Source organism: Carettochelys insculpta, chromosome 12, assembly GCF_033958435.1.
Source record: "Carettochelys insculpta isolate YL-2023 chromosome 12, ASM3395843v1, whole genome shotgun sequence".
In the NCBI taxonomy this organism is placed as follows: Eukaryota; Metazoa; Chordata; order Testudines; family Carettochelyidae; genus Carettochelys; species Carettochelys insculpta.
Genome location: NC_134148.1, coordinates 8,487,454 through 8,510,561, shown reverse-complemented (window position 1 = coordinate 8,510,561; position 23,108 = coordinate 8,487,454). Strand labels below are relative to the sequence as shown.

General features: G+C 48.3%; 1 protein-coding gene across 3 annotated transcripts in view; it reads right to left on the bottom strand.

Annotated features, from left to right (window-relative positions):
* Positions 1-23,108, bottom strand: part of NRG4 (neuregulin 4) — a 56,236-nt gene that overhangs the window by 6,223 nt on the left and 26,905 nt on the right. For all 3 annotated transcript variants that reach the window (XM_075006682.1, XM_075006681.1, XM_075006683.1), the window contains exons 5-6: positions 3,924-4,073; positions 50-129 (exon numbers count right to left, since the gene is read on the bottom strand). In XM_075006682.1, coding sequence (XP_074862783.1) covers positions 50-129; positions 3,924-4,073 — 230 coding nt within the window. The remainder of the gene's footprint in view (positions 1-49; positions 130-3,923; positions 4,074-23,108) is intronic.

Genomic DNA, 23,108 nt, shown 5'->3' with positions numbered 1-23,108 from the left:
TCTTCTTCCCCCAAGAATAACCCTGACACTTAATTTCAAATGTACTCACTGTTGCTGCCATTGCCACTGTTAGTCTCAGCCAGGCTGGCACCATGCTCTGTGGAGCTGGCTCTTGGAACGTGGGTCTTCCTGACCGTGAATAAGACACCAAAAAGGGGAGCAAAGAAGCGATGAAGAAACACAGAATGAGAAAATATTGATCAGAGAAGAGAAATTCAACGTATGAATTGTGCTTTCACTAACAATGTAATATCAGACCTTTGCAACTTCAAAACACTGGGCATACTTTATTATTCAGCCCCTTTGTGAGGCAGATGCAACAGCTTAGATGAAGGACAGGGGAAACAGAAGAAATTTGCTCAAAAACACACAAGCCTGTAGCAACATGAGGATTAGAATTCAGATGTACGTATCCCAGCTTATGTCATTGTTCTGGGCTACTCCTAAAGCCTTCATTATGTACTTGGTCACTCCAATACAATTTTAATTAATTAGTCTTTTATATCTTGTGGGACACCACAGCCCACAGCAGACTATAGTAGCCTTATGGAAGGCAAGTATGTGAGGAGTTGGGTCAGTGCCTTTATGTTTCCCAGGGACTGAGGCTCACCTGGGAGCAGCCTGCAGCAGCAGGCTAATCCAGCACCTGGGTTAATCAACCACCTTCAACCAATTGAAGCCCATGGAGCCCTTTAAAAGGCTTCCCTCAGGTAGGGTGTGGGAGGAAGAAAGGGAACAGACCAGGAACGAGGAAAGAACTGCAGAAGAGAGCCTGCAAGAGGAAAAGGCTTTGCTGATGCAGCAGCAGCAAGTAGAAGGTCCTGGGGAAAGTGGCCCCGGGAGGAAGCTGGTGCACTTTGGTCTGAGGGAGACAGTCCCTCCTGTAGCAGCTACCTGGGGTCCCTGGGTTGGAACCTGGATTGACTGGGTTCCCCCCAGACCACCCCACACTCTCTGGGACAGCTCAGAAGGGGCAGGAGACCCAACATCCACAAAGGATCCTTTCCCATTTATGACTGTGCTGATGATGAGAAGGGCTCAATAGGCTGTATCCCACCCCTGGGAAAACTGAGAGGTAGAGCAAAAAGGGGCTCAGTGAGCCTCTGAGGCACCTCTTTAACTGCCACAAAGCACAGGACCCACAAGGAGTTGCTCAGGACTTTGTCACAATTGCTAACAAGCCCTTTCAAAATGCCAAAGGGATGCTTTCTTTGCAGCTGTTTTACACATAGTTAATGCTGTTGAAGTGCTCGTTTGAAAGCTCATCTCTTTCAGCAGCAGCAGTTGATCCAATAAACTACATTACCGTATCATCTTGTCTTTGTAAGAAAAACCACTTTAGACATCTGTCTTGAGAAAAGCTGTAAGGTTTGATCTTTTCTGTCAAGTTTTTGTTCTGTGTAAACTTTAATTACTTCACACAATGTGAAGAAAGGCTTTCTCTCTGTTACTATTCACACTATGTGTTTCAGGTGGATGTCTCTCATTTTGTTTGTTAATATAGTCTTCTCACATACGTAATTTATAGTATGAGATATCAAAGATTCACAGATCTATTGCCCCCTCCATGATGAATTCTCCCCCTTTGCAGTGGGAGATTCACAACATAACATCCTATAACTTAACACAATGGGAAAAAAAACTTGGATGTATTATGGATTAGATTCACCTCTCTTGCTCTTTTCTCATATACTTTGTACAGCCTTGTCCTGGACATTTGAATAGCTTGTAGTAAAATCAGCCTTTTGCTGTCTTAAGTCACAACTCTAACAGCAAGTACTGCGAATATCTTACTACTTTCCTCGGTGGTGTTTCTTTGTGCCATTTCTTTTAGTTTCACTTTGATAACAGCTGGAGTGTGCCTAGAGCTGCAAAGGTTGCAAGGGCAGTGTGCAAGAAGCTGTCTCTTCTCCCACTCCTTATGTGGTGTACAAAAAGGTGGCACACTGAGTCCTTGTTCTTAATGGGTAAACTGGTTAATTAACTATAATTAGTGCTGGCCCTATAGCATTAGTAATTGTAAAACCAGGAATTCATGTTCAGAGCTCCCCTCCATACAACCAATTCTATCAGTTCAAGAAACTGTCATATCCCATTTTCCAATTCACAATGTAAATAATTAGTGTTTATTGCCAAAATATGGTTAACGTTGACACGGTCCCATAGACATCAGAAATTTTGGAGGACAATCTGGAGCACACATATTCGGTGAATTTATGCTCCCTCTTCTGAAGAGGCAGACCTAGCGTGTCTACCTTGCAGTTCATAGAATGGTAGAAAATTGAGCTCAGTAAAACAGCAAAGAAAATTAAGCTGCTAATACTTAAGTCATCTGTAGTACCTGTTACATAAGGCAATATTTTTGGATGTAGAAAGAAAGTTTTCTAGTAAAGACACAAATAATTTTACAAGACTTCTTTCATTCTGAAAAGACCTAAAACCAAGGTCTCATTTGTGTAACCATTAAAGGCCTCTGCGATTTCCTCCCCCCAAAGCGTAAGCATGTTAATCCAAGTACCCTTTCCATATTCTATCTTGCTTTTCTGAAATTCAGCTAGGGCCCTCTCCCACCCTCCCAAATTATCTGCTACTGAAGTTCAGCTGATGTCTCAGCAATTTTACCACAAAACTATTAAGATCTGCTCTGTGCAGCATTGAATGACATCCATTGTATGACATCCATTGTTTATAGTCAAGCCCTTAGCTACAATCGCATCTACTCTGATCCTACTGACAGAGACCAAAAACTTCAAGACCTCTACCAAGCATTTATAAACCTTAATTACCCAGCAGGAGAAGTGTAAAAAAGAAAAGACAGGGCCAGACGAATACCCAGAAACCTTCTACTTCAAGAGGGGCCCCAGAAGATCAACAACAGAACACCACTTGTCATCTCTTATAGCCCCCAACTCAAACCCTGCACTGCATCACTAAAAACATACAACCTATTCTAAATCTTGACGCTATACTCCAGAAGGCCCTAGGTGACAGGCCTGTCCTTTCCTATAGAAAGCCTCCTAATCTAAGAGAGATTCTCACCAACAATCACAAGATACACCACTGTAATACTAATCCTGGAACTTTTCCTTGCAACAGACCCCACTGCCAACTTTGTCCACATATTTATTCTGGGGATACCATCACGGCGCCTAACTATGTTAGTTACAAGATCAAAGGCACATTCTCATGCACTTCCAGCAGCAATATACATGCCATTATGTGCCAACAATGCCCTGCCACTATGTACATTTGACAGACTGGGCAATACCTTCGCCAAAGAATAAATGAACACAGAGCAGATATCAAGAAACTCAATACACTTAAGCCAGTCAGTGAACACTTCAATGGAGTAGGCCATTCTGTTAAAGACCTGAGAATTGTGTCCTAGAGCACAGAGAATTTAAAAACAGATTACAGTGAGGAAGTTGTGAATTGGAATTCATATTCAAATTTGACACTAACATGTAGCATGAACAGAGACATGAATTACCTCACACATTACAAGGACTGCTTCCCTTCCTTTGATGCTCGTAATTATCTCAGAAAGCACACTTAACATCCCCACCACCACCCTCTTATCCCCCTCCTTTAGTCCTATTTGATTTGTCAGTTTTTATTGCAAATTATTTATTTATTTATTGGGTCCTCTCAACTTATCAATGTCAGTAATGTATTGGACATGAGATTGATCTGATAAAGTGGGTCTGTTCCACAAAAGCTCATCACCGAATAAATACATCTTGTTAACCTTTAAAGTGCTACACTAACACTGAAAGGATCATTCCAGAGAACTACAAACTAAGATAAAATGTCCATTATTTTGCTGAATAATCATGCATATCTAATTTATAATTCATTACATGATTACCTGAAAATACATTTCTACTTGATTGACTAGCTTCAGTACTATGAACCACTTTTACCTGCAAAGGAAGTAAAATGCTCCAATTACAAGAACTCCTAGAACAACTACTGATGCCAAGAAAGCTGCAAACAGTTCACTTTTAATTTGGGTCTTGTAACTAGGCAGCAAAACTTCTTCACAACGGGCTCCTGTGTAGTTCTCAATACACCTGCAAAACCAAGTTTTGTATGAATTAGATTTTGTATATATATATTTTTTTTTTGGGTAGGAGGGGGAGGAATTTCTGACTCACTGCAGATAGTTTATATTCAGTTCTATAACATGTATTTATATAAATCTCACTTATAGAATTATGGGAATTTCTGATATCATCCTCTGATTTTTTTGTAACTTGACTGGAGAGGAATAAAGAAGCATCCTTCTCCCCTAAAATACACTTTATATGCATGCATGGCGACTCCAGTAGCTACATTGTGTTCTCCTGCAGACAGACCTGTGAAAAGGCAGATTTATTTGGGGTTAAAAAACAGTAACTTGTAGTTTTTTCAGTTCCCAGAATGTCATCTCAGTTGAGGGCATGAAGGTTCCCTGATCACATAGGGAAGAGAAAGTGTGGCCTTCCAGAATGTACAGAACCAAAAATCAGTGGAAAAAATCCACAGAATCACAGGGCTGGAAGGGACCTCAGGAGGTCACCTAGTCCAGCCCCCTGCTTCAAGCAGGATCAACCCCCACTAAGTCATCCCAGCCAGGACCTTGTCCAGCAGGGACTTAAGAACCTCAAGGGATGGAGAATCCACCACCTCTCTAGGCAACGCGTTCCAATGCTTCACCACTCGCCTGGTGAAGTAGTTTTTCCTAATATCTAACCTACGCCTCTCCCTCTTCAACTTCAGACCATTACTCCTTGTTCTGCCATCTGACACCACTGAGAACAGTTTCTCACCCTCCTTTTTAGAGCTCCCCTTCAGGAAGTTAAAGGCTGCTATTAAAGCACCTCTAAGTCTTCTCTTCTGTAAACTAAACAAGCCCAAATCCCTCAGCCTATCCTCATAGGTCTTGTGCTCCAGACCCTTAATCATTTTTGTTGCCCTTTGCTGAACTTGCTCCAGCAAATCCACATCCTTTTTATACTGGGGGGCCCAAAACTGGACACAATATTCCAGATGTGTCCTCACCAGTGCCGAATAAAGAGGAATAATTACTTCTCTAGATCTGCTCGAAATGCTCCTCCTCCCCTAGTATGCCGTTAGCCTTCCTGGTTTACTCATATCCAGCCTTTCATCCACCATAACCCCGAGGTCCCTTTCCATCGTACTGCTGCTGAGCCAGTCAGTCCCCAGCCTGTAACAATGCTTGGGATTCTTCTGCTCCAGTCCATGCTGGTCTTGCCTCCATTCCTGAACCTTTTGTAGTTACCTTTCTCTCTCTGTCCATGAGCTGCTACTGTTGTGCCAGATCAAGGAAACCAGCATAAACTGAGACATGGGAAATGTAAAAACACTTGACAAATTGCAATGACAGTTACATTTGTTCTATATGCAATGGAATAGCGGGAATGCCAAAACACATAAGTTTTTGAAAAACAGTTGCATTCACAGAGGCTATGTCTACACTACCACCTTCCTTTGAAGGAAGGATGGTAATTAGGGTGTTGACAGTTTACTAATGAAGTGCTGCTGTGCATAGGCAGAACTTCAATAAGCAAATTCCCCCCTGCGGCAACTCCGAAGTTTTAAACTTCGAAGTACTGGCACGCACGGCACACCTGCTGGTACTTCGAAGTGCCAGGGCAACTCTGAAGTCCCCTTAATTTTGAGGAGTAAGGGGACTTGAAAGCTGCCCTGGCACTTGGAAGTATCAGCGGCTGCGCTGCAGCTAGACGCGTGCCGGTACTTCGAAGTTTAAAACTTCAGAGTTGCCGCCGGGGGTGGGGGAGGGGAATTTTCTTAATGAAGTGCTGCCTATGCACAGCAGCACTTCATTAGTAAACTCCCAACACCCTAATTACCATCCTTCCTTCAAAGGAAGGTGGTAGTGTAGACAAGCCCACAGGGACCTAGTTAAAAGCTTTCACTGCTACTCTTAGTTAAGCTTCTCAAATACTTGCCCAAAACTAGGGTAATGCAACTTTTTTGGAGAGCATTGGTGCTTCTGACACAGTACCAAAATTCCTGCTGTTTAAGTGCACATTAGTGTGAGGAATCAGGGACTTCACCAGAGATAGTCTGGAAGCAGGATCTTCAGTCTACCCTGGCTCTGGCAACCTATCAAACATAGCTGGTATGTAGTGTGCTGCTTGATCACTTGAAAGACTCAGCAGACTTCTTAAGCCCAACAGCAGTTGCTGTTCAATAACCGGTTAAAGCATTTGCCCCCAGTTGTGATAGCTGCTCTTGCCTTGCCTCGCTCCAAGTTCACCCAGTTGCGACATGCTGCTTCCATTCCTGATTCTGTCTCTGACCTGTGGCTCTGGTGCCTGGCCTCTGACTCATCTCTCAACCTCACTAAGCTATACAAGCACAGCCAGGTAAGCCAAGCACCACTGAACATATTCCACTCTGCCAATCATTTTACCATACTACAAAAGAGAAGGGTGGTCCCCATTAATTTTTGTTAGCCTCCCCACTTCAGCAAGGTATAAATGCTATACAAGATCAAAGGTACCAGTTTTCTATCTCCATGATTATTTGGGGTGGCACAGAACAATCTAGACACCGGTGTATACTTCACTAAATCTATAGAATCTCAGGTCAAAAAACTCACCTGAACATTTCACTTCTCCAGATCCACACACCCTCTACTCATTCAAGACACCCTTTATTTGAATGAACTAGTGGGCACCACAAAAGATTTTTAAAAGCACTCTATGGAAAACCAAGAAAGGGCTGAAAGGCAGACTATAATTTTTCTCATCTCTACAATAATACATTATACTGTTACATCACATGGGCTGTGATTTCATTAAGGAAAATAAGCTGGAGAAAACTCTCCAACAGAGGACAACTCTAGAACATCTGTAATCAATTGTACAAAGACACCTTCCTGATTTTCCCGCCTTCCCTGTCCCCAACCAGTTTCTCTGGCACACAAAGATCACATTCTCAATTTCATCAGAGGGAATTCTCTGAAGAAAAGGAAAAATGGATAGTGACAAGTTAGCTGTTGTGACCTCCACGGCATGTGCTATAGTTGTCTTCCTTCTGAAAGATGGAAGGGATTTCATATCTACCAAGTGAAAGCTGGTTGCCATCTTGGAAGAAAAGATTACAGGACTTGAGGCAGAAATATCAACCCTCCGGCCCATCAGAGAAGGTGAAGACTTCCTTGACAGAAGGCAGCAATTGGTACTACAGGTGCAGCAAGCTGAGCAACCAGTGAGAGCAGTACAAACTAAGGAAGAAAACTAGAATTGTGTAACCTCCACGAAAAGAGAGCCAATTTAGGTATATCCAATTCTGGTGGAGATAAGCAACTGCTTCCAGGCTCTCTGTATGGGTGATATGGTGGAGAATGCTGTGATAGAGAGCTCTTAGGGAAGGGATGAAAAGAAGACCTCACTGACTAAAAGACATGGGATGCATAGCCCTAGGGATGGGAGTTCTGTGACCACTATCTCCAAGAGAAGATGGGCGATGGTGGTTGAGGACACTCTCCTAAAAGGGATGGAGTCATCCATCTGCTGCCCAGACATGGAATTTCAGGAAGTTTGCTGCTCATCAGGAGCTAGAATCCAGGATATGAAAGACTTCCAAAAATCAAACTTGTGGATTATTATCCCTTCTTACTTCTTCATGTAGGAACTAATGACACAGCAAAGTACAACCTTGAGCAGATCACTGTGTATTATGTAACTCTGGGAAGGAAGATCAAGGAATATGGAGCACAAGTGGTGTTTTCTTCCATCCTCCTCATTGAAGGAAGAGGTCCAGGTAGAGATCGTCGAATCATGGAAGTAAATGCATAGTTGCACTGGTGGTGTCAGAGAGGGAGTTGGTTTCTTCGACCATGGGGTTCTGTTTCAGGAGCAAAGATTGCTAGGAAGTGACAGGATCCATCTAATGAAGAGAGGAAAGAGCATCTTTGCAGGCAGGCTTGGAAACCTAATGAGGAGTGCTTTAAAATAGGTTTGTTTGGGTATGGTGACACAAGCCCTGGATAAGTGTGGAAGGAGAAAGGAACAACAAAGGAGGACCCCTGGTTTGAAAATCAGCTAATTATCTAAGGTGTTTGTTTCCTGGGCTTCTTTCACTTGTTTATAAGCAGCAAGAATTAGAGGCCCTGGCACAGTCAAAGAAGCATGAGATAATTAGAATAACAGAGACCTGGTGGGATGACTTATGTAACTGGAGCATGGTCATGGAAGGGTATAAACTGTTTAGGAAAGACAAGCAGGGGAGAAAAGGAAGAGAAGTTGCGATGTATATGAAAGAGCAGTATGACTGCTCAGAGCTCCAATATATGGAGGGAGAAAAGCCTGCTGAGTCTTTAGGTTAAGTTCAAAAGCGGAAGCAAGAGGGGTGATGCTGTGGTTGGTGTCTGCTATAGATCACCAGATAAGGTAGATGAGACAGATGAGGATTTCTTCAGACAGCTAAGAGAAGCTTCCAAATCATGGGCTGATTCTCATGGAAGACTTCAATCACCCAGACATTTGTTGGGAAACCAACACAGCAGCACACAGACAATCCAGGAAGTTTTTGGGAAACTGTTGGGGATAACTTCCTGGTACAAGTACTGAAGCAACTGCATTTTGCCTAGGGACCCTTGGGTACGTACACAGTGAGGTGCATGCCCTGGTCTGTGGGTTGGGAGTGATGCACCAACCACCTGACAAAAACACAGGACCAGTGGTCCCTGGCCACACACTTCCTGGTGTGGTACATGGCACCCTGTGATGTCTCGCTGACAATGGCCAGCACCCTCCCCCAGTGGACAGCGCCATGAGCCACATGCAGGATGGCAGTCAGGTGGCGCTGGACAGCACCTGGGGACCACTCACCACAGGTCGGGAACCCCCACCTGCCCGAGACGCCCCCCTGCTGCTGCGCCGTCGGATGGGATGCCAGCCCTGGGATGGGGGCCGGTACCATCCCACAGTCAGGCGCCCCAGCCAATAATACAGTACAGACATGCTGTCCCTCTCTCTATACAGCTGCACCATCTGAAGGCTGGAAGTGCTCCCCAGTGGCTGTGGAAGGCCCCCAGGTCCCACCCCACATGGTGCACCATTGGGGCCACAGGTGGAGCAGGACCCAGCCAGCTGCTGCCAGGCCCAGGTGACCAAGCAGCACTTCCAGCTCGCAGAGGTGACCTGGAGTGGTGGAGAGCGGGGCAGGAGGGGACGACGACAGGCTGCTGACCACCCTGGAGGGCATCAGTACCATGCTGGAGGGCATGCAGCCAACGTGACCCTCTTCACCATCCACCACTGCCATCCCCCTGGCCAGGCCCCTCTCATGGCCTTACCGGCTGGTGCTCCCCACCACCAATATTGTGGAGGACAAAGCAGGTGCTCGCCACCTGGGGCATGTGACGGACCCCAACCTCCAACCTCAAGTGTTGGCACCTCCACTGCCCCTTAAGGTGCCCAAAGGTCCCCTCCACAACATTTCAGGCATGGCTGAATGCCTCACTGATAGGGTCAAGCTGTATGGCCGCATGAGCCACAGCTGTAAGGGGTAGGTGCATCTGCCACCATGCAGAGCTGCATGGTAACATCCCCACCCTCACCAAGATCTCTTACTGTGGAATGAATGGGCTGGCCCCCATGTGCTGGCAGAGCCTGGAGTTCCAGCACATGTGGGCGTCATGGGTGAAGCCAGCCCAGCCCACACAGATGTCCATGAACCAGTCCCTTATATCTACCAGGGGCTGGAGGACCACTGAATGATAGCCCTTCCTGTTCATGTACTGGCCACCGCTGTCTGCCAGGGTGTGGATAGGGATGTGCATGCCATCCAAGGCACTGAAGCAATTCAGGAATCCCAGTTCTACAAAGCCTGTGATGACGGAATCCAGCTCCCCCAGGCAGATGATCCTGTGCAGCAGCATCGCGTTGATGGCTCAGATAACCGACATGGGGGGAGGGAGACCTGTGCTCCCATGAGGGCATAGCAGGTTGTCCATGATCCCTGCCTGCCCCCAGCAGTCAAGGGCTCCCTTTGCCCTGGTCCCCCTGCCCCCCCCGGGGGGGGGGGGGGGGCTGACTTACCTTCATGAGTATAGCCCCAGTGGTGGCCTTGCCCACCCCAAACTGTTGTCCTACTGCCTGGTAGAGTCCAGGGTGGCCAGCTTCCAGATGGTTATTGCAACCCACTTCTCCAGGGTGAAACCAGGCCACATGCAGGTGTCCTGGTGCTGGAGCGCAGGGGTGAACCAGTGGCAGATCTCCCTGAAGGTCTGCCTGGACATGCAGTAGTTCCTGAGCCATCTCCCACAGCACCAGGCACTCCCACCAGTGGTGCTGCTGGGGGGACTCCAGAGGTACCCAGGGGTGGGGGACCAGCGGTATCCGGGAAGGCTCGGGGGAGGCTGTGGCGATGGTGCAGAGCACAGCCACGATGGTCTCCAGGGTGAGGGTGTCCTCATGCAGGAGATGCTGCTGAGACTCCATCCTGGGCATGAGTGGGCTCTGCTGGGCAGGGGTCAGTTGGGCAGCACTCAGGTCATGTGGGGTGGAGGGAGGGGGCCTTTAGGGGAGAGGCTGGCTACAGCCCCAAAAGGGCCTGTTGGCCATGGGACCCCATCCTCAGCATTTCCTGCCTCCCTTCTTTCAAAAGAGTGCCTGGAGCCATGTGGATGCTCCCTTTCAAAAGAACGCAGCAGCCCTTCAAAAGGGCTGATTGACCCATCAATCTGCTCTTAATGTGCAGTCACTCCCTTTCGAAATCTGCATTTTCTGTTTTCCTCTTTCGATTTTCACCCTTTCGAAAGAATGCTTATCATATTGAAAAGTCAGACAAAGCAGACTGAGCAGACTTCAAGGCTGAGATCCTCATCCTAAGAACCCGATCACTGTTTTACACCACAACTGTAACTCCAAAGAATTCACTGTTTCTCTTTGGCATCAAGAAAATCCAGATGTCCCTTCATCCTTTGACAGGCATGTGTACAAGCACACACAACTACTCACTTGAAACTGTAATGGAGGTCTCAAAGGTCAGCATTCTATTAAGGGCTTTGAAAGCCAACTGTACCGGTTTATAATCAGCCAGACACTTTATGAACAGTCAATGTAAAAACAGAGATTAAGTTTGCAGTTGTTCAATTTAGTGGATAAATAATGCAGTGTTGTGAAAAAGTGTCTGCAAGAGACAGAAGACCCGCAGTTAACCCTACTAAAGAGGAACTTACACTAATTAAGCCTTGTGCTCACAAGGGCAAGTGTTGCTGTTGCAATATGTTACTTAGATGCTGCTGCAACATGTCACCTATTGACTTTAAACAATTCTGCTATGTAGGCTTCTAACGTGAATTTGAAAAGGCAATATTTGGAACAAGACCAGCTAACCTAGTGAGGATGGCTTTAAACGAGGTTCAACAGGGACAGGTGACCAAAGCCTACAGGTAAGTAAAAACCTTGGAGACCTGGGAGTTGTGTTGGAACTGGGAGGGATCACTGGCTATAACAGCAGAGAAAAGAAGAGGGACCAGGCAGAACTGGGAGGCAAAGGCAAATCAGTATCTTAGATGCCAATATACAAATGCAAGGAGTATGGGTAATAAGCAGGAAGAACTCAACATCCTAATAAATAAATACAACTATGACATAATTGGTATCACAGAGACTTGGTGGGTTAATACACAGGATTGGAATATTGGTATAGAAGGGCCCAGCTTACTCAGGAAGAATAGGCTGGGTAAGCAGGGAGGAGGTGTTGTGTGCACCTGGACTGAGGGGGAGATGGACACAGCAGATAGATGTGTTGAGAGTCTCTACGTTAGGTTAAAAGGGGTAAAAACCAAGGGCGATGTCATACTAGCAGTCTACTACAGATCACCTACCCAGGTAGAAGAGGTAGATGAGGCTTTTTCTAAGCAACTAACAAAATCATCCAAACCACAGGATTTGGTGGTGATGGGGGACTTCAGCTACCCAGACACATGTTGGGAAACTAACACAGTGAGCACAGACTATCCTAAAATTTCTTGGACTGCACTGATGACAAATTTTTATTTAAGAAGCTGGAAAATGCTACTGCAGTGGGGTAAGGGAGGGAAGCAGTTCTAAAATTAGTTTTAACAAATGGGAGGATCTGGCTGAAAATTTGAAAGTGGAAGGCAGCTTGGGAGAAAGTGGCCATGAAATCACAGAGTTCATGATTCTACAGAATGGTAGAAAAAAGAACAGCATAATAGAAACAATTGATTTACCAAAGGCAGATTTTTGGTAAACTCAGAAAACTGGTATCAGGTCCCATAGGAAGCAAGACTAGGAGGAAAAACAAGTGAAGAGTTGGCAGTTTTTCAAAGGGACGTTATTAAGAGCCCAAAAGCAAGCTATACTGCTGTGTAGGAAAGATAGAAAGTATGGTAAAAGACTGCCCTGGCTTAGCCAGGAGATCTTGCATGATCTCAAAACCAAAAAGGAGTTATACAAAAAGTGGAAATTAGGAAAAATTACAAAGGATGAACATAAGCAAACAATAAATGTATGCAAGGGCAAGATTAGAAAGGCAAAAGCACAAAATGAGCTCAAACTAGCAAGGTAAAGGGTAACAAGAAGACACTCTATACCTACGTCTACACGTGAAGCCTACATCGAAGTAGCTTATTTCGATGTAGCGACATTGAAATAGGCTATTTTGATGAATAACGTCTACACGTCCTCCAGGGCTGGCAACGTCGATGTTCAACATCGATGTTGCGCAGCACCACATCGAAATAGGCGCTGCGAGGGAACGTCTACACGCCAAAGTAGCACACATTGAAATAAGGGTGCCAGGCACAGCTGCAGACAGGGTCACAGGGCGGACTAGCGCTTCCGGGGCAACAGCTGGCTGCTCCCTTAAAGGGCCCCTCCCAGACACACTCAGCCTGCACAGCACACGGTCTGCAGAGCCATAGGCACGCACACCTCGGGCGACGCAGTCATGGTGGACCCCCAGCAGCAGCAGCAGCAGCAGCCGCCAGAGGTCCATCCAGCCGCCCCTGCAGGAGCAGTGCTCGCCCTGCTCCATGCCATGAAGAAGGCAGCTGAGCACCTCCTTGCCACAGAGGAGGAGCTGCCCGCAGGGGAGGAGGACGCAACCCCCAACCCTGCAGCACCCCTCCCCCCTCCCCCTGCCTCATACGCCACCGGCTGTGGAGCTACCCCACCAGCACCGACTGGTGGAAGTGGCTGGTGCTTGGGGAGTGGGACGACGACCGCTGGCTCAGGAACTTTCGCATGAGCCGGCAGACATTTATGGAGCTATGCCAGTGGCTCACCCCCGCACTCAGGCACCAGGACACCGCCATGCGGCGTGCCCTCCCTGTGGAGAAACGGGTCGGCATCGCTGTCTGGAAGCTGGCCACTCCAGACAGCTACTGATCCATGGGCCAGCAGTTTGGCATCAGCAAGGCCACCATCGGGGCTGTCCTCATGGACGTAAGAGGACCCATGGGGGGAGGGGGGGGAGGCAGCCCTGGCAGGGCGGGGGGGCCCGGGCAGGGGAGGGCCACACACACCCTGCTCACCCCTCATTGGTGCTCTCCCATGTGCTTCCCCTGCAGGTCGTCCGCGCCATCAACGCCATGCTCCTCCACAGTCTCGTGAGGCTGGGGGACCCAGATGCCACCATCGCGGGCTTTGCCACCCTGGGCTTCCAGTTGCTTTGGGGCTCTGGATGGGACTCACATCCCCATCCGCGCCCCGGAGCACAGTGGAGGACGCTACATCAACTGGAAGGGCTACCACTCAGTGGTCCTCCAGGCCTTGGTGGACAGCCGGGGCCGTTTCCAGGACATTTATGTGGGCTGGCCTGGCAGCACCCATGACGCCCGGGTTTTCCAGAACTCGGGCCTGTGCCGCCGGCTGGAGGCGGGGATCTACATCCCCCAGCGGGAGATCCCTGTGGGGGACACCACCATGCCCCTCTGCGTCATCGCAGATGCGGCATATCCCCTCCGGCCCTGGCTCATGCACCTGTACACGGGCCATCTGTCTGCCAGCCAGGAGCGCTTCAACCAGCGCCTGAACCACACGCGCCAGGTGGTGGAGCGCTCATTTGGCCACCTCAAAGGGCGCTGGAGGTGTCTCCTCACCCGCCTGGATGCGGGCCCCACCAACATCCCCCAGATTGTGGGTGCGTGCAGTGCCCTACACAATCTGGTGGAGAGCAAGGGGGAGGCCTTCTTTCAGGGCTGGGCTGTGGAGGCCGGCAGGGCCGATGTGCAGCCACCTGCTGCCCCCAGTTGCCAGGTGGACCCCGAAGGGACCCGGGTCGGGGAGGCCCTGCGGGCCCACTTTGATGAGGCCGCGGGGTGAACGCTAGCAGGCCCCCCACTGCCCCCCCATCCCCCACAACACTCCCTGCCCCTATGCCCACACCACGGAGCACCCAACAGCACACCCCCCCCACTTTTCTTGTACAAATAAAAGCAGACACTTGTTTGTGAAATCAAACATCTTTACTGCAACTCTTCTTACTAATAATAACTATAGGAACTTCTAACTAACTTAATATTATATATGTATGTATATTAACAAAAAAAAAACAGGGATAACAAGGAAGGGGAGAACTATTTACATGGGGGGGGAAGGATCAGACAGTGAAAGCGGGGGTCACAAATAAATAAATACAAACTATGCACAAGGCCGAAAACCAAAAAAGTGTGGGGAATATATACAAAGCGGGGGGGCCCACGTCCTGGGCCCCACACCCCTACAGTCCAGCACTGGGGGTGGGCGGCCGGGATCCCCGCCTCAGCCGCAGCCCTGGCCGTGGCTGGCTGGGGGCTGGGCGGACCAGAAGATACGTCCGGCGAGTGTCAGCTGGCCCCAGGTCTCCCTCGGCGGAATGGCCCTCGGTGGCGGGGCGACGGCGGATGGCGCAGCGACTGCAGCAGCGGGTGGAGCAGGCAGGGCGGGAGCAGCAGCGGCCGGCGCGGCATGGGGGGCCAGGTAATCCGCTATGCGGTTGAATGTCTCCACGTAGGCCCCCCATGCCTCTTGGCGCCAGGCCAGCGCCCGCTCCTGCAGGTGGAGGCGGCGTTGCTCCACCCACAGCCGCTGCTCCGCAACCTCCACCTGCCGGCGGTGGAGGGCCAGCAGCTGGGGGTCCATCGCCGGCGGCTGCTGCTGCTGGGTCTGCCGTCTTGCCCGCCGTGGTGCTGGTCATTGCTCCGCCGAGGGGCTGGCCTGGAGCGATGGCCCCGGAGGGGATTCCGGGACCACTGAAGCCTCGCCAGCGCTCTCCGGTCCTTCCGATGGTGTAGCTGCGGAACACAGGAGTGGGGGGAAGAAGAGTGGAGACAGGCGTTAGTGTGGGCCCCGAGCTGTGGCCCTTGTCCCCCCACCCCTGTGCTGCAGGTTCCCCATCCTCGTCCCCGGGAGATGCTGCTGTGATGGGGTTCAAGGGTCCCCCGGCACTGCACCCCGTCCCCTGGCGGGAGTGACTCTCACTTCACTCAGCAGGTATGACAGGAGAGGTTTCTTAGGCAACAGATGCCCAGTTTCTCCAAGAAGCAACAGTACAGCAGTCAGAGACAGTCCTTCCAACCCGTCCTGGGGAGAAGACCCCGAGGGGTGCCCCTCTAGGGTGTAGCTTTCCCCCTCCTCAGGCAGGCAGCCTTCTAGCTCTCCCTTCCCCTAGCCTCTAACTGCGGTCCCCAGTTCAAACCCAGCTCGACTCCTCCCTCCTCTTTGTTCAGGGCAGAGGTGTAACCTGCCAGTTGTAGTCCCAGGATCATCCTTAGCCACTGGGAGCTACTCAGCTTGTTGCTCATATCTAGCCTGAGTCTCGCATTTGCACTCCCCCCACTGCATCACATGCTGCTGCTGCTGCTGCTGTTGGGTATCCCACCCCCTCCTCCCGGGGGACCCTAGAGGTTCCGCTCCCCCCCTGCCCCAGGGATGGAGCATGGCACTGTCGTGCTGGGGGGGCAGTCAGGGGCTGATGCACTCCTGTGAGGGACATGCCACTGCTGTCCTTGGGGCCATGGTCATCTGGGCACGTGGAGGGCCCTGGCCACATATCTATTACCCCTGCCCCTCAACCCCGGGGGTGTGCACCAGGGGGGTACATACCTGACGGTCCACTCTCACGGTCGGGGGACACCCGGGGGGCGGACGCCCGGCTGCTGCTCCGGGATGGCAGGAGGAGGATCTGGAGCCCGGTGTCAGTGGAGGAGTCGTCCCCTCCTCCTCCTCCTCCTGCTCCGGTGTCCCGGGGGTGGGCTCCAAGGGGGGCCCCCGGGGTGTGGGGCTTGCCTCTGGGGCAGACTCCTGTTCTGGGGCCTGCTGGGGCTCCTCAGTCGAGGTGTCAAGCGTGGCCGGAGGGGAGGAGGTGTGCCGGGGGCCCAGGATGTCCCTGAGCTCCCTGTAAAAGGGGCAAGTGACGGGGGCGGCCCCAGATGGGCCGGCCGCATCCTGGGCCTGGGCGTAACCCTGCCGCAGCTCCTTCACTTTACTCCGGACATGGTCTGGAGTGCGGGCAGGGTAAACCCGGGCGGCCAGGCCCTCGGCCAGCCGAGCGAACGCATCCGCGTTCTGCCTCTTGCTCCCCATTACCTGGAGCACCTCCTCCTCGCTCCAGATCCCCAGCAGTCCCGAAGCTCGGCCTCCGTCCAAGAGGGGCCCCGCTGCCGCTGCCGCTTCCCGGCCTGGCTCCTGCCCTGGGAACCCTGGCTCCCCTTCAGGGGGGTTTCCTGAGGGCACTGGGGGGGCTGCCGGGCGGCCATCAGGTCATTTGGGGGTCTGGGTGGCTGAAAAAGAGCGTGCAGGCGAGCCGCGTGTTATTGCTGCTGTCTGCACGCTCTCTCAGCTTCCTGCACAGAAAGGGAGGGGGTGGGGACCTTTAAGGGGCCGCTCCACACGGCCGCCATTGAGCTGAGGAGCTGGAGAGAGCATCTCTCAACCCCTCAGCTGATGGCTGCCATGGAGGACCCCGCAATTTCGAAGTTGCGGGACGCGCAATGACTACATGTTCCCTACTTCGACGTTGAACGTCAAAGTAGGGCGCTATTCCCATCCCCTCATGGGGTTAGCGGCTTCGACGTCTCGCCGCCTAACGTCGATGTTAACATCGAAATAGCGCCCAACACGTGTAGCCGTGACGGGTGCTATTTCGAAGTTAGTGCCGCTACTTCGAAGTAGCGTGCACGTGTAGACATGGCTTATAATATATTAGAGGAAGCAGGAGAAAGACCAAGAATGGACCAAGAACCAAGACCAAGGTCTACTCAATGAGGAGGAAGAAACAATATCAGGAAACTTGGAAATAACAGAGGTGCTTAATGATTTCTTTGTTTTGGTCTTCACCAAGAAATCTGATGCAGAAATGCCTAACATGGTGAATGCTAGTGGGAGGGGGGTAGGTTTAGAGGATAAAATTAAAAAAAAAACAAGTTAAACATTTACTTAGAAAAATTAGATGTCTGCAAGCCACCAGGGCCTGATTAAATGCATCCTAGACACCCAAGGGGCTGATAGAGGATGTATTGGGACCTTTAGCTATCATCTTTGAAAAGTCCTGCAAGTTGGGAAAGATTCCAGGAGACTGGAAAAAAAAACCATAGTGCCCTTCTATAAAAAGGGAAAAAAGAACAACCCAGGAAACTACAGACCAGTCAGTTTAATTTCTGTTCTGGGAAAGATAATGGAGCAAGAAATTAAGGAAATCATCTGCAACCATCTGGAAGAAAATAAGGTGATAGGTAATGGCCAGCATGAATTTGTGAAGAACAAATCATGTCAGACCAATCTGATAGCTTACTTTGACAGGATAACAATCTTGTGGATAAGGATGAAGCCGTGGATGTGGTATACCTAGACTTTAGTTAGGCATTTGATATGGTTTCACATGATCTTATCCATAACAAATACAACTTAGATGGAGCTAGCAAAAGATGGGTGCATAACTGGCTGGATAACTGCTCTCAGGTATGAGCCTGGCTAGCTCAGTCGGTAGAGCATCAGGCTTTTAATCGTTCTCAGAGAGTAGGTATTAACGGTTTGCAGTCATGCTGAAAGGGCATAACAAGCCAGGTTCCACGGGGGTCTGTTTTGGGACCGGTTCTATTCAATATCTTCATCAATGATTTAGATATTGGCATAAAGAGTACACTTATTAAGTCTGCAGATGATACCAAGCTGTGAGGGGTTGCAACTGCTTTAGCGTTTGGGTCAGAATTCAAAATGACCTGGACAAACTGGAGATATGGTCTGAGGTAAACAGTATGAAGTTCAATAAGGAAAAATGCAAAGTACTCCACTTAGGAAGGAACAATCAGCTTCATACATACAAAATGGGAAGCGACTGTCCAGGAAGGAGTACTGCAGAAAGGGATTTAGGGGTCAGAGCAGACCACAAGCTAAATATGAGTAGACTCGATGACCTCTCAAGGTCCCTTCCAGTTCTAGTGTTCTATGATTCTACGAAAAGGAAAAATACATTAAGGATTAGATCACTTAGCTTGCCAAAGGGCTACAAACAGACAAAGACAGCGGAAAAGAGACAGTTCCATTATAGGAGGAACCAGCCACAAGGAAGAACATTTAGACCTAATACACCACAATTCTTTCTTCAACTTCACCATAAGCAAATCCCCTTTTAATAGGCTTTGTATAGAGAATCAAGATTTGACCCCAATAAACGCATATGAAACCCCACTGCTCTCTTTCTAATGATATTGTTATTGGTCAGGACAAATAATATTTTTAGAACTTTTTTCCAAGCAAGAAAAAACGGTGAAATTTCTTGTTGTATCATCTGGATGCTAGGTTGGTTATTTCGAAATAACAGTTTTTATTTTGAAATAACTGTGCTGTGTAGACCTACCCTCTGTGTGTCACACTCTTTTTAAATACAGTTACCTTCACAACAACTCCATGAGGTACGAGAAGTATCATCATTCCATTTTATAGATGGGAAAACTGATATGCAGAGAATTATGTTCCAGATCCACTAAGGTGCTAAAGAGCTTAAACCCAAGTCTCAGGTGTTTAAGTCTTGGGTTTAGGTACCTACATCCCAGTTTTGGCTCCTATGTAGCTGTCTAAACTCAGCACCTAACTTTTCAGAATAAAAGTTCACTCAGCACCTAGATTTCTGCTTCTGAGTATTTGCACTGCTGCCTCCCTCTAGGTGTCTTCAGGGACTATTTCCCATCTGAGCCTCCAGAGCAATTCACAAACCACTGTGCATGTCTTGAGGAAGAAACTGAGGTAACAAGCGACTTTTTAGGCTGAAAACTTAACAACTAAGTGAATTTAGGCAACAAGGGGATTCAACAGGCATTTTTTGGATCATAAAGGAGACAACATTGGGATTTAGGCACATAAGGCCCTTTTTGTATCCTATATTAACAACGTTGGCCAAAGCCCCACAGAAAGTCTGTAGAAGAACAGGGATTAAAATGCAGGCCTCTCAAGTCTGAGCTAGCCTCCTGACCACTACACCACCTCCCTGCTGTCAAGACCTAAGAACTCAGTGACTTCAGCATTCCACAGACGCAAAGTGGCATGTAGTCTAGGATATTGGTACCCAAACAGTATTTTCAGAAGGCTGTGTTCATGTCTCAGACAACTTACTTCTGAAGGAAAGCTGAGGTACAGGTTAAGGTGTGAAAGCAGCAGCCCCTCACAGGTTGTTTGCAAGTGTGCAGCCTGAAGACAAACCACATAAAGATTCTCTCAAACCTTCATTGGAGAGACATGGACAGACAAACACAGGAGAAAGAGATAGAGAAAATGATAGCATTATTTACTAAAGACGCATAGGATCAGTCTAGGAAAGATGAAGGAGACTCAGAATTAGGTTGGGGCTAGGAGAGATGAATGGAAGAAGTAAAAATAGTTGCCACTCATTGAAATTTCATGATGGCGGCTCCATGAGGAGGTGTACAATTAGAGGTGATGTTGAGGGGCTGCAGAAGGAAGAGAAAGCATTATGGGACCCAACTATCTGAAGACGATACAAAAAATGAGGTGACAGGAAAGTGAGGGGCTTAGGGAAAGTGCTGTAAACTTAAAGGATTTTGTAAGCCTTGGAGGGCCTTCCTCAACCTTGCTGAGGCAAAAGGTACCTGAAAAGTACTCTGCTGACATAAAAGAGACTGACCTAAAAGAGCCAGACCCCATCTCATCTGGGTCAAGATCACTGAGCCCAGTTCCGTAGTAGTGGGGACACTGTTAACATTAGCTGGGGAGTTACTTTTGTTTAGAGGACTTCCTAAAGCTTTAATACACAGGGTTACAGATCCACATTAGTGTTGCTATGGATGGGCAGGAATTCTAAGCCACAGATGACTTCCCATATGTCGTGGCGCATGGTGCACAACTTTGTAATAGTATCAAGAGGAAACTAGGCCATCTGTAATACTGCCAACACCAGGTACCTGAAAATTGAGGCTGACACAAAAAACTAATGAGACTGGCTTACAAACAATTAGGAATTTTTAAAACAGCTGTGTTGTTTTTATTTGCTTTCTGGTTTTTGGACATTTGGGACACACTTGGACACTCTGTTGAAGCTTTTCTCCACAAGAAAGCTGAAACATACCTTCATTTTAAAAAAATAAAATAAAGAAAGCTTAGATTTTTTATATATGTCTTGGTTCCAGGAGTTGGGGCTTTTTTTTTTTTTTTAAATATCAAATGTTTCAAGAGTTTGCACTAATGAGTCCATTGACAAAAGAAATGTCCTTATTCCATGGATATGATGGCTATACTGTATGTGACACACAGGACATGTCTACAGCTGTCCTAGGTTTTTAGGATGTTCTAGAATGCTCAAAATCACTCTGTTTTTTTCTCCTATAGCATGTAACCAATTGTGAGAGATTGGAGAGAGAAGGGTTTGGCATTCCAGGGTTAAAGAGAGCCTCTGGACCCAGCTAGCTCCACCAAACTTTACTTGCAACCAATGACAGGCTTGGAGGGAGGAGAAAAGCAAGGAGCCTGGCTCAATTTGGGGCTGACTTCCAGGAGACTGGAGGAAGTTCAGCAGAACAACCACAATCTGCCTGTGTAGCAGCCATGGGAGCACATAATCCCCACACTACCCCGCTGGGAAAGGAGGGGAACCCACTGAGAGACCCAGACTAGGGGGAATTTGGACTACTGGGCCATGTCGCAAACTTAAGGAACAGTAAGAAAGTGGTTCACGGTCTCTGGGCCAGGATCACAAGGGGCAGGGGACCAGCATCCCCCCATTTTGGCCTGCCTACTCAGTGATCTAGCCACTAGACTACTCAGCCACCTGAGGCCCAATCACACCAATTTACAACCAGAACTTTGCTGCTACAGTCATTCTTTGCATTGGTCATAGTTGGTCTTACTAGAGCTAATAGGTCTCTACTACAGACCAACTAACCTGGCAGAAGAGTGAATGAGGCCTTTTTGAAACAACCAACAAAATCATCCAAAGCACAAGACTGGGTGGTAATGGAGGACTCTACCCAGACAACTGTCAGGAAGACAACACAGCAGGGCAAATTATCCAACAAGTTCTGGAATATATATGCAACATTTTTTTTTCATTTCAGAAGGTGGAAGAAGCTACTGGGGGGAAAGGCTGGTCTACCTACATCTGATCCTGACAAATAGGAGGGACCCCGTTGAGAATTTGAAAGTCAAAGTCAACTTGGGTAAAAGTGATCTTGAAATTATCGTGTTCATGATTCTAAGAAATGGTAGGAGGCAGAATAGCAATATAAAGACAAGAAGGCAGACTTCAGCAAACTCAGGGAGTTGGTAGGTAAGGTTCCATGGGAAGGAAATATAGGGGGGAAGAACAGTTCAAGATACTTGGCAGTTTTTGAAAGAGACATGATTACGGCACAAGAGCAAACTATCCTAGGCTCGGTCTACATGGCGTAGGTTTCCCGGCAAACCCATGCTAACGAGCAGCCTTGAAATTGCATGGCTGCTCATTAGCATGGTACCATGGCTCATTAGCATAGCCGCGCGAGAGCTCGGTCTTGGCAGAGGGGGTGCCAGCAGTAAAGAAGCCGTGTGGACATGCCCCTGCTGGCAAAAAGCCCTTCTGTCGCCCGACCCTTATGCCTGAAAAAAATCAGGCATAAGGATCTGGCGACAGAGGGGCTTTTTGCCAGCAGGGGCACGTCCACATGGCCTCCTTACTGCCCGTACCCCCCTCTGCCGAGTCTGAGACTGAGACTGAGCTCTCGTGTGGCTATGTTAATGAGCCATTTGCAATTTCAAGGCTGCTCATTAGCATGGATCTGCCGGGAAAGCCGTGCCATGTAGACCCAGCCTTACTGTGTTGGAAAGATAGGAGGTATGGCACGAGATCACCCTGGCTTAACTGGGAGATCTTCAGTGATCTAAAAATCAAGAGAGTCCTACAAAAAGTAGAAGCCAGGTCAAATTACCAAAGATTAATATAAACAAACAAAAGGGTGTATGGACAAAACTAGAAAGGACAAGGCAAAAATGATACCAAACTAACTAGCAACATAAAGGGTAACAAGAAAATATTAGATGCAATAGGAAGACCAACAACAGAATAGGATTGTTATTAAATAATAGAGTGGGGAAGGGAATAACAGAAAATGTGGAAATGGCAGAGTTGTTTAATGACTTCTTTGTTGTGATTTTCACCAAGAGAGTTCCTAGAGATTAGATGTCTAACTATAGTGAATGCTGGTGAAAATAAAGTAGGATCAGAGGCTAAAATAAGAAAAGAACAAATTAAAAATTACTTAGACAAATTAGATGTCTTCAAGTAACCAGGGCGATTAGCTTAGGAATGAAGCTGAGCATCTTGAAAATGTGTGTATTCAGCAGCACGTTGTATGGATGTGAGACATGGGTAATAACAAGGTTCAAAGAGAACGATGTTGGCATTCGAGAGGAGTTGTTACAGAAAGATCCTGAGAATAGGATGGATGCAGAAGGTCACCAATGAGGAATTATATAGGAGGAAACAGCTGAAAGAGAACCTTCTGCAGAAGGTTATACAATGTAAGTTACAACTTTTCAGGCATATCTGCAGAATGAACGACAAACAAAAAGTCAAGATCCTGGCACTCAGCAGAATGGACAGTTCGAACAGGAGAGGAAAGCCCCACAGAG